The 12,481-nt window shown below is 44.1% G+C and overlaps 1 protein-coding gene across 4 annotated transcripts in view; it reads right to left on the bottom strand.

Annotated features, from left to right (window-relative positions):
- Unc79 (unc-79 homolog, NALCN channel complex subunit) overlaps positions 1-12,481 on the bottom strand; it is a 186,145-nt gene that overhangs the window by 18,081 nt on the left and 155,583 nt on the right. For all 4 annotated transcript variants that reach the window (XM_050151361.1, XM_050151363.1, XM_050151364.1 and 1 more), the window contains 2 exons: positions 5,188-5,292; positions 85-162 (listed from right to left, as the gene is read on the bottom strand). In XM_050151361.1, coding sequence (XP_050007318.1) covers positions 85-162; positions 5,188-5,292 — 183 coding nt within the window. The remainder of the gene's footprint in view (positions 1-84; positions 163-5,187; positions 5,293-12,481) is intronic.

The raw sequence follows: 12,481 nt of genomic DNA, 5'->3' as shown, positions 1-12,481 counted from the left end.
TGGGTCCCAGTCTTAAAGCCTACATTCCTAAACACTGTTCGCTGAAGTAAGAAAACGCGGGCCATAAACTTGGCCAGGACTTACCCCAGGCACGGAGGCTATCATCTGCTTGCTCAGAATGGTAGACTCAGCTAGCTTGGTTCCAGCATCTGCACAAATAAACTAATAAAAAATTGAAAGGTGAATTATTTTTAAGAGTACTCGGATAGTTACAACTAACTTATAATCTTGTTAACAGGGCTTAAATTTATTCATGTTTACTTTGGTTATGTTATGGTCCCTCCCTTCCTGAAATACCAGACTTGCTAATCATAATGGTCCATTCCTGTCCACTTAGAAACAACATGAGCATGTGTATGCTAACTTCACGAAACCCAGAATTGAACAAAGAAGAACGTGCGTGCATGTGCGTGCGTGCGTGCGTGTGTGTGTGTGTGTGTGTGTGTTGAAGGGGGCGCTCAGTCCATCCTGCAGCGTTTGACAGCTGCTGGCACACAATACTGGACTTTCACAACGTCTATCATGACAGCACAACTCAGATGGGTGTCAGAGTGACTGTCCTGTTTCTTCCCCTCCGAGGATCCTCCGTGTCCATCTTCCTACCTCCACCTCATTCACACACACTGTCGTGGCCTGAGAGTGCCGGAATCCTGCCTCTGCACCCACAGGGCTTTCCACAGACTAGCATTTAAGTTGCCGTCACCTCAGGCTGCAATGGCCTGCCACTTGCTTCTCAACCTGTCGGGAGCTCTCCATAAGACCTGACCCTCTCCAGAGATAGCCTGCTACCCCAGGGAAGCCCAGGAAGAGGTAGCCTGCTGTCCTAGAGCAGTCCAGGAAGAGCTAGCCTGCTGTCCCCGCCTAGCCCAGGAAGAGTTTGTGAATGGATTCATCAATTACGTCTTAAGATCATGATGAGGATGGACTTGCCAGATTATAATTTAATTTGCTTTCATTATAGGCTTGACAGGTGTTTCCTACTTAATCTAACATTCGGCTATTTATTGTTTTAGGGGGAACAGTTAAACGAAGCCCAGGGATAGCTGAGTAATTAACTCCTGTTTGGTTTCTCTTCTTGGCCTCTGGCCAGCTGTCCTAGTAACTTTGGAATCTGCGGTTTGCAGAACTCAGAGCCCCAGCAGGTTCTGACATACAGCCGCTCCTTCCCACCCATCTGGAGGGTGTGGGGAACCTGAGAGGGACAGGTCAAGACACCGGCGTGGAGCTACACAAGCTCATCCTGCAAACTGGAGAAAGAAACAGCAGTTGGGGTCAAGCAGAAAAGCTCAGGGAGGCCTGCTGGGAAAGTGTGGGACAAGGGAATGGAAGCCAACATTTGGATGAACTAATCGGGGGTGCAGATCTGAGAGTGCTGATTGGCAGCAGGTTTCAGCCAGCTAGGTGGGGCTCTACATCAATGGCCTTTCTAACATGTTCACCCTAATGTTGTGTAAGGAAGAGTCCTGAGCCAGGTTTAAACACCAGCAAGCCTTTGACTTTAGCCACAACCTGTACGCAGAAACAGTGAGGTGGGTAATGTTTAGCAGAACAGGGTGTAGAAGCAAGTACTCCCAACCCGTCTCCTGGCAGATGCTGCATGCTCTCCCATAAAATGACTTTTCCAAAGCTGTCTGAGTTTGCAGTCTGAGACAGGTGACCTAGGGCTAAGTTCTAAGCCCGTCAGAACACCAGTGTTAACGCCCATTCTCACGATAAAAAAGAGATGGTGGTAGCGGCCTTGGTAAGATGGTACCACGCCAACGTGTGACATAAAGGGCATTAGAGTGGCCTCTCAGGACAGTCGAAGGGCCTGGCCCTCAAAATGTACTTGTATGGCCTAGGTAGGGGGTACTGAGCAAGGTAGGGTCAACACAGAAGCACGGGTGTGACCACTAGGATCCACCTTCAGCAGGTACCTGCCCCCTGCCAGACAGTGTGCTCAGACTCAAAACTGTCACGACTTACACAAGTCAAAATAAAACACCGGCTTTACTTGAAAGGGAGCAAAGGAGCACGATCCTATGAAAGCCCAGGGACCAATGTCCTCAGCCCAGGGTATTTCTACAGCATATGAGCAACTGAACTCAGCAACTCTGTCATTTTATTATAGCTGCCAACCACAAACTGGCAAAGCCCTACTGTAACCGCACAGAACTGCTCAAATATCAAGGTACAACTGAGGTCGGGGGAAGTGAAGCAAAAACTCTATACTTTCACATAACAACAGTGAAAGGAAAAAAGATGCCATGAATTTGAAAGTGAGCAAGGGGCAGTGTATGGGGGGTCTGGAGGGGCAGGGAAGGGAGAGGTGGTGTCATCATATTATAATCCCAAAATAAAAGCTCAAAAACAAAAGCAAGAGGATTCTGTGCTCTCAGGAAGGAATATGCCACTGAAGTATGTACCCCTCCATAAGAACAAAGGACACAAAGGAGCACACCGTCCACTATGTGTCATTACTTAACTCATCATCAGCAAAAAAATACCCAAAATAGCATGTCTACGTCCCCTCCCATAGGGCGGGTTAGCTAGTATTAATGACTTGCTCAGTGGTATGAATTAAAAACAGCAGCCATACCTTTGTTCTCAGCCCACAGCTAACCTATTTTTAAAGGAGAACCTTCTACCAACATGATCCTGCAGCCCTTGATTGTGCAGGGACCCCACGGCATGGGAGGGGTGCATGCAAATTAGCCAAGTATCTACTCTCCACACAGGAGCAGAGGGAACCCATTTGGACTTGAAGTCAGTCTTTCCAGTGACTTTTAATAAGTTATTATTCTACTACGGAAGCTTTCCTTGAATCCTCAAATAAGCCAGCCTATCTAACATGCATCAAACATTCTCAGTAGAGGTGGAGGGAGGGGATCCCAGGACGCCACCAGCAATGAAGAATTTCAAGGAATTGTGGGACAGACCAGCACTGGGACTGCCTTGAAAGAAGGTAAGCGCTCACTGTTGGGTAGGGTGTTGCGGAATAGTTGTTTAACTACGTAAAAATGTCTTGTTATTTTACCTTGCCTGCTTAAGACACCTGATTGGTCTAATAAAAAGCTAAACATCCAATAGTGAGGGAGGAGATATAGGCAAGGACTTCTGGGCGGGGAGATTAAGTAGGAAAAGGAATTTAGACTCAGGGAAGAAAGAAAAAAGAGACACCAGAGAGATGCCAGGGTCCAGCCAGTCAGACACAGAGGAAGCCAGAAAGTAGGGCAGACAAAATGAAAGAAAGGTAAAATACCCCAAGGAAAAACAACGATGAATAGAAACATTAAACTAAGCTAAAAGAGCCAGTGGGACAAGTTTAAACTAAAGCTGAGCATTTATAATTAATAAGTCTCTGTGTCTTTATTTGAGAGCTGGTTGGCAACCCAAAGAAAATTCAAACTGCATAGGGGTCTCTGGTATTGCCGTTTAACAGAAAGACAATTAAGGTATGCCCTACCCATGGGTCAATGTAACAGTTCCATTCAGATAAGCTTATCTATAGTCCTACCTCATACGGGGCAGGACCCCAGGGTGGAGACGAGAGCTGCACTGGCTTTCAGAGACACCTCACGTTGTCTCACCTCATTAATAACTAGAATGATTTACTCTAACAGTTAATAGATGAGTTACTAACAAATAGCATGATGTTTATTTTTTATTTTTATTTTTTTTGTCAGAGAAGGATGAACCATTGTTCAAAAAGCTATTCTTCAAGGGTAGGATGTCACTGTCTCCTGGAAAACCAGAACAGTTTCTAAACTGAAGGTGTCAGTGTGTGTGCATATTGTTTGTTTGAAAATGCAATCCTAGTTCTTGGGAGGTTGAGGCAAGAAGCACTAAGGAGTTAGAGGCTAGCCTGCACTACACAATGAGACTCAGTCTTAAAAAACAATCTAAAAATGTTGTATTCGTAACGGCAGACAAACATTCAAAAGTCCCATTTAGAATGCCCGCTTTTAGCCCCCTTTCTTGTTAACACGGATTTGTCTTTGTTATTTATTCACCAGTGATGCAGTAATCACTGTTTTCACAGTTGCCGTAAGCGCTGGTAATTGGAACTGTCAGTGTTCTTCTGTTGTCTGGTGATAGGCGCTCATTAGTGTTGACTCATGGACTTCATAGAAACCAGCCCACAACCGCTACAGTGTGAGGTGCCAGACCCCAAGAAGACAGGCCACACAGATATGCTCTGCTCAGGACGGAGAGTAGGAGACGGGTGCTGTCCAGTGCTGTGGAGAGAACCCAGGGTCCTCAAGCTTGTTTCCTGTCTGTACTGTTTGAAGCCGTCCAGTCTCTGGCTGTCAGACTTGCCAAGTAGACACTTGTCCTGGTGACCAGCTCTAAGGACAATAAGTTTTTCCCTGATTACACAGGAGGGAATCCGTCCTGCTCACAACTTTTCCCAAGGACTTTCTTTATCTTTGTCTCTCTTTTCTGACACTAGCCACAGCCTGTCTTGGAAGTTTAAACCAGCCTGCCTACGATGCCAGTAAGGATGCTGGGGACAGAGGGCTTCAGCCCCTTCTTTGTAGTTCAATATCCAAGCATATTCATTGTCATTAACTCTCCAGTGCTTGCCCTCAAGCCCTCTGCCTCAGTGGACACACGGAGGCTGATTCTCATCTCCCACCCGTGAACACAACACATCCCGCCCCTTGGCTGTGTCTGGTCTGGCCCATCCTCATGAATACAGAAGATTCTGGGGCTTGTGCATGCTGACTGGACCATGCAGGAAAAGGTCAGCCTGCATCCTCGCTCTTAGCTTCCTTAGTTCCATCTCTGCAAATTTCTTTCTGTCTGTGTGTGTGTGTGTGTGTGTGTGTGTGTGTGTGTGTGTGTGTTGGAGCTCCTTGAGCTGACTAAGCCAGATATGGGTGCTAGGAACCAAACTTGGATTTGTAGAAAAGCAAACCACTGACCATCTCTTCAGCCCTGAGTTACAAGTTTCTTGATGACAAAAATTATTGTTTTATTCTATATTTTTATCATACACAAACTAGGTCCACACTGAGACAAATTACTCCTCCTTTGTCTATTTAGCAGTGGAAGTGCCAAGTGCAGTATGAGGATTAGAGTGACACTCCCGACGCCCGTCTCTTGACAAGTGCTCTGGCCTCGAGCACACGACCCAGGCCTCCGTTACCTTTCCCCAACACACACAACAACATGAAAAGTTTTGCAGACGCAGCACAGATCTACCTGGACAAGAAGCAGGAGGTTTGTATCTGGCAATGGAGACTTGAACTTCAGGGCCTGGAGAAGTTCCAGAACAACACTCCGAGACAGGTAGAATTTATCCCGTTCCTAGATAAAACAAAATAAAAGGGGTCAGTCATTTTCAGAATTCAATTTGCATGACCTACACCAAATAAGCTTCAAAAATTTACAGATCGGAAATTCAAACCGGTGTTTAAAATACAATGAGCTGTCTTTCATAGATAAAATTGAAACTAAAAGAGAGTTCTGTGTGCAGAATGAGTTCGCTGCTGCCACAAGGGTACGTCACAGAGTGGACAAGAAGCAACAGAGTCTCTTAAACATCAGAACCACAGGATTCTCTTCTGAGTCACAGGCAGCAGAGTTCACAAGCTGCACAATCCAACAGAACTAAGTAAGCGTATGTTTTTCAGTACAAAGGGTGGATACAGAGAGAAGTGGGCATAGATCCCCGAAAACTCCATGTTCCTCCAAGACACTCCTTTCTGACCTAGATGATTTCAAGTGTACAGGAAGCAGAGAGAGGGGGCATTTTATGCGCCCACCGTCCCCATTCCATGTTTCCTCCCTTCCTGGAAGTCCTCTCTACTCGGATTCTGTTGCTTATTGTGTATTTCCATATTGGACTACACAAGCACACCTCTATTGGAATGTTTTTTTAACCTTAGGACCATGGCATCATATACTATGCATATCTTTTCTTCAGAATTTTTTATGTTGCTTAATAGCCTCGATATTCTTAACTCATTATTTTGAGTCAACAATTTATTAGCATTATATTGCATAGTTGCGCCACAATTCACCATCATCAGCTGCATATTAGATGGACTGTCTCCATTACTGAACACAGCACTCATGCAGTAGAGCGCATAGTGTGTAAGTATACAGTTAAGGAATTAAAATGGGCTGAGCTCGCAGGTAACGAGCACTTAGGACAGGGCCGCACATGGCAGAGACCTCAGGGGCTCTGGAAAGTATTCATTCTCATCCACTGTGTCTATGTGTTTAGCTGGTTATGTTAGCTGTGTACTGAAGGTTTTCACTTTGTTGTTCCATGTAGAGATACTGTGTTTCCACAACTGTTATCTTCCTTCAAAGAGCCTTCTGCTTCTTCCCAGGTGCGTGTGGCCTGCACTGGCTGACCACAGCTACCTTAGTACACAGAAAGGCTTGTGGATTGAACCTCAGAGCCAACACTGTGCTCTGAGGTTACTCTGGTCTTTCTTAATCTGAGCCCTAGATGGAGGTATACTCTTGTGGAGGATGTGGAATCTGGCTCTCCAGTCGGACGCTCATCTCTCTGCCCTCCTTAACTATCGGGAGTGCCGAAAAGAAAGCCGATCAACATTTCCAGGGAAAAACTGGCCTTCAGGGCCAGGCTCACCACCCTGTAGTATTGTGCTCTTCTGGTCCCTGGCATCATATCTGTATATTTGGTTAACATACTGATGCTCCCAAGAAGCTTAAAAGAGAATAGCCTGTTTAATAAAAAAAATTCCAGTTTTAAAAAATGTGTGTGTGCATGCATGCACGCAAGCGTGTGTGTGTGTTTGTGTGTGTATGTGTGTGTGTGTTTGTGTGTGTGTTTGTGTGTGTGTTTGTGTGTGTGTGTTTGTGTGTTGTCTGTGTGTGTTTGTGTGTGTTTGTGTGTGTGTTTGTGTGTGTGTCTGTGTGTGTTTGTGTGTGTGTGTTTGTGTGTGTGTGTTTGTGTGTATCTGTGTGTGTTTTTGTGTGTGTGTTTTTGTGTGTGTGTTTGTGTGTGTGTGTGTTTGTGTGTGTGTGTCAACTTGCAGGGCCTGGTGACCTTCCACCATGTGAGTTCTGTCAAGTTCTGGTTGTCAGGCTTTGTGGCAGGTGCTTCCGTCCTGACACAACACCATTTTACTGGCTCTAAAACAAACCTTTCAAATCGGTAAGTGCTCACAACTTTTTGTTTGGTTTTGGTTTGGGTTTTTCAAGACAGGGTTTCTGTGTGTATCCCTGGTTATCCTGGAACTCACTCTGTAGACCAGGCTGGCCTTGAACTCAGAGATCCACCTGCCTCTGCCTCCCGAGTGCTAGAATTAAAGGCGTGTGTCACCACTGCCTGGCTGCTCACAACTGTCATACAACTCCATGTAAGGCTGGCAAAAGGGGTGAGTGGAGGACACTGGTAACAGTAAAAGTTTTCTTGACCGAATCCTAAGGTTAAACATGTAATGACTGCCAGGTGTTCTGTAGCTCTCGCCTGTGTTGCTTGATAGTGTGACTCTGCTGCAGCTTCTGTTCTGAACACACACCACACACACTACACACACCCCACACATACACCCTACACAACACAACACATACAACACAGATACCACAGACCCCCCCCCACCATACATACACACACCACACACACTACACACACACAACACACATACACACTACACAACACACCACACACATACACCACACACATACACCACACACACACATACGCCAATCACACACTGCACTGTGCATGCTGGACTGCACTGCCTGAAAAAACCTCTGCTCAGGCTGTGGCATGCAAGCGACTGTCGTGTTCCTGTTGTGCATACAAAGGCTCTGCTTTTACAGAAATACAAGGTTTGTTGTGGGAAAGACTTCTAAGATGGTCCCATTGCCATACTGCAATTTTTTAAAAAAAATTATTTATTTATTATGTATACAATATTCTGTGTGTGTGTGTGTGTGTGTGTGTGTGTGTGTGTATGTCTGCAGGCCAGAAGAGGGCACCAAATCTCATTACAGATGGTTGTGAGCCACCATATGGTTGCTGGGAATTGAACTCATGACCTTTGGAAGAGCAGGCAATGCTCTTAACCGCTGAGCCATCTCTCCTGCCCCCATACTGCAATTTCCAAGCATGTGTGCACCGAGTAACCTCTGATTCACAGAGTTAGAATGTTTGATTTTAAAATTGCCGTTTCAGCTGCTGACTTACGTTTCATTTTTACAATCCCTGCATATATTTTAGCTTAGAATTAGGAAAAGGTTTCCAATAATTTGAGATGGTCTTGAACACACTTCCACAGTTTTTGTGCTATGTGTTTATGTAAAGCTTGGTTTTCAGGCCTGATGAGAATAAAATAAAAATTCCAAACAACTCTGAAAACCTTGAAGATAATCTATGTCCTGCAGTACTCTAGTCATGTCCTGCACATATTCTGGCAAGATTTGATTCTTTACACAATAAACAAGCAGATCCAACTCATTAATAAGAATTTTTTTAATAAAGATTTTTTTAATTTATTTATTTATTGTTTTTATTTTTTTGTTTTTTCTAAAGACAGGGATTTTCTATGTGTAGCCCTGGCTGTCCTGGAACTCACTCTGTAGACCAGGCTGGCCTCGAATTCACAGAGATCCACCTGCCTCTGCCTCCTGAGTGCTGGGATTAAATGCATGTGCCACCACTGCCTGGATTTTTAAACTTTTTAATGTGTTTGTGCATGTATCCATGTGGGGGTATGTGCCCATGAGTGCAAGTGCCTGTAGTAGACAGAAGAGGGTGTTGAATCCCCTGGAACTGGATTTATAAGCAGCTAGCATGGGTGCTGGGAACTGACTGCAGTCCTCTGCAGGGGTAGGTAGGCTTTCTTACCACTGAGCCACCTTTCCATCCTCGAAACTTTCTTTTACCTTTAATAAATGGTAAAGTATGTACACCAAATAACTGTTCTAAAATAAATGCATCCATGATTTACTAGTAGTAAATGTTTGGCCGCAAGCCTATTTTACAGTCCTGTAGATCCCAGCTGTCTGTCCTCCCCTTCCCCTGCTGCCCTCCTCTGCTGGAGTCAGGAGTCTGCAGACTGTTTGGGTAGTGCTCCCTGATCCGTCCTATTAGTGTGCAGGTTCAGATCCGTCTGTCTGCAAACACTGAGTGGACATCATCACTAGTGGTGCAATGGCATTCGTTCCAGGGAGGCTTTCAACTCCCAGCTCTGTTATTTCAACATTTAGGTGTAATCAGCGTTGGCTTTTTCTCTTCTCCCTGGTTGTCATGCCTTATGTTTCTCTCAAAAACTGTTTCTGTTGTACAGAAACTCAAGGTACTGGCTCAGTCTTAACCCTAACATGTCTGCCATCATGTTTCTTGTTGAAAATACCCTTTTTCTTGCCATTTATCTGCTTTCTTGACCACTGTGATCAAGGTCTGGCCATAGGCCACCTTTGCTGTGCTGCTCTGTGGATCTGTGTGACGCCATCTTTGTTTCCTCCCTCCTACTGTAAATGGGCTGCTTTAGTTAATACAGTTTTTCTTTCTTTGCAGCAAAGTCCTTAGGACAGCGGCTGGGGACTTCTTCAGTTTGTAAACTGCTTGCCATGTAAACATGAGGACTTGAGTTCACATCCCCAACATGCATGAAAAAAATAAATAAAATTCAAGCTTGGCAGTTCATGCTTGTAAGCCCAGTTCAGGGAGGCAATGACAGGCAGATTTCTGACTCGCTGGCCAGCCTGGCTAACCAGGGAACTCAGGAGCACTGAAAGACCCTGTCTCAGAAAACAAAGTTGGGCCAGAGGAAGACACCTACATCAACTTCTGGCCTCCATATGTACATACATGAACATGTATTTATACATACATACAGTTACGTAAGGCATTAAAAGTGCTTTTCAACATATTATGGCTATAATGCTCCATTTTGAAGATAGTATTTTCACAATTGGAACTAGTCTTCTAAATTTTCTTAAACATTCTTTTGATTTTAGACTTATTAAAAAGTATATTGCAGCTGCCAAGTATAACAGGCCTCAGGTACTACTACCACCACCTTGTACACACTACCACACATTAGCACAGGACTGAAAAGTCTGAGTTTTCAGAGCCCTGCCAGTCAATAGTCTCAGATTGTGTACATAGACACTCTCATCCACTCACACAACCTCCCAGGGCAAACATGCACTCACTCTACATAGGCATGCACCCCTGCAGATAACGTGGTGGGCGCTAGATCTGACAAGGAGACAGGATCCATGCATCTGAGAAGAGGGAGTAGTCAAGGAAAGAATTTCAACAATTTCTCCATCTAGCTGGGGGAGGATACACCTACCTGTGTACCAGCGGTGTGTGTGTGTGTGTGTGTGTGTGTGTGTGTGTGTGGTGTGTTTGTGTTTGTATGGTATGTGTGTTTCTATGTGTGTGGTGTTGGTGTCTGTGTTTCTATGTGTGTGTGTTTGTGTGTCTGTGTGTATATGGTGTGTGCGGTATTTGTGTCTGTGTGTTTGTGTATGTGTGGTGTGTTTGTGTCTGTGTGCACATGCACACACTCTTCCCTGTTCCCAGGGCTCGGAAGGCTGATATAGCTGTATGTGCATAAATAGAAAGAACCTCTTCCAACTTTTCTAGGGGTAAAGTATAGGTATAGCCCACATACCTATACTCATTTTGATACTCAATAAAATGTGTGACTGAATTTATCACCATCCTTTTATGATTATATTAATTTTGGAGACTCTGTTCTTACCTCTATAGAGCTTTAGAGCTGTCACATTTTCCTGATGAAGTGTTCCCTCTTTCAGTATACAATGACTTTATCCTAACGCTAACACGAAATTCCAACTTATACTCAGCTTACTGTCATTTCCCCCCACTAGTATCTGTCTACATATCAGCCATGAGCACCACATCAGCCACGAGTACTATGTCAGCCATGAGCACCACGTCAGCCATGAGCACCACGTCAGCCACGAGCACCACGTCAGCCATGAGCACCACGTCAGCCATGAGCACCATATCAGCAATGAGCACCATATCAGCCACGAGCACCATGTCAGCCATGAGCACCACATCAGCCACGAGCACCATGTCAGCCATGAGCACCATATCAGTCATGAGCACCATGTCAGCCAGGAGCACCATGTCAGCTATTTCAAACTTTCTTAGTGTCTTTAAATATATTTTAGGTGTGTCTTTTCTAGGTGACATATAACTCAGCTTTTGAACTCCAGTCCGAGAATTCCTAGCGAGTATAGTAAACATTCATCGTGATTACTTCCATGTTTAGGATTCACTCCTATTTCCTTAATGGAACTGGTTGCAGCTTGTTCTCTGTCTTTTGTCACAATTAAGCTTTTATTCCTATTTTAGTCTATACTTGTTTGGAACTTAGACATTGTATTTCTGGCCTTTGAAGTTTACACTTCACTCTTTTTTTTTTTTTTTTTGAGTTTAAAGTCACTGGTAATCCCTGTCCTTGTGAACAGGACCTGACCTGTGAGAGACAACGTTAACTCCAGCCTCAACTGTTCACACACACACGCACAGACATACACACATAGGCACAGATATACACAAACACACACACACAGACACAGATACACATAAACACACACACAGAAACATACAGAGACACAGACACACACACACACGCAGTCACAACCTATATACAGGTTATTGTTAACAGGTATTTAATTGTCCTTTTGTTTTCTGCTTAGTTAATATTATCACTACTGTTGCTTTATATTACCAATGATCACTTAGACTTATACATTTTATTAATTTCTTTGGTAAATTTCCTATATTTAAAAACTTCTTTGTTGGTTCAATTTCCTTCTTATTGTAATACATCTTGAAATATTACTTCAATAAGAATATATTCACATTTTCAGGGGCTGGGGAGATGTCTCAGCAGTTAAGAGCAAGTACTGCCCTTGTAGAGGGCCTGGGCTCAGTTCCCAGCACCCACATGCAACAGTTCATATCTGTAACTCCAATTCCATGGGATTCACTGCTCTCCTCTGGCCTTCTTGGGCACTAGACATACACATGGTGCAGATACATACATGCAGGTATTCATACATACACAGAAAGTAAAAATTAATGAATCTTCAAGAGAAATGTTTTATTTTCTTCCTCATAAATACCTCCTTAGCCTCCATTCTATTCTTATTGATTTTATTGAGCTCTTTTTTCTCCACTCCTCTTCCTCCTTTCCCTCTCCCCTTCTACCCTCTCCCATGACCCCACACTCCTAATTTACTCAGGAGATCTTGGGTGTTTTTTCCTGTCTATGTAGATCCATGTATGTCTCTCTTAGGATTCTCTTTGTTGTCTAGGTTCTTTGGGGTTGTAAACTGTAGGCTGATTTTTCTTTGCTTTATGTCTAAAAGCCACTTATGAATGAGTACATATGATATTTGTCTCTCTGGATCTGGGTTACTTCACTCAATATGGTTTTTTTTCTAGATCTATCCATTTGCCTGAAAATTTCAAGATGTACTCCATTGTGTAAATGTATCACATTTTCCTCATCCATTCTTC

The sequence above is a fragment of the Alexandromys fortis genome, unplaced genomic scaffold (genome assembly GCF_014885135.2).
Source record: "Alexandromys fortis isolate MF-2015 unplaced genomic scaffold, M_Fortis_MF-2015_v1.1 scaffold_63, whole genome shotgun sequence".
Classification (NCBI taxonomy): Eukaryota; Metazoa; Chordata; class Mammalia; order Rodentia; family Cricetidae; genus Alexandromys; species Alexandromys fortis.
This window is presented reverse-complemented; position numbering and strand designations above follow the sequence as displayed.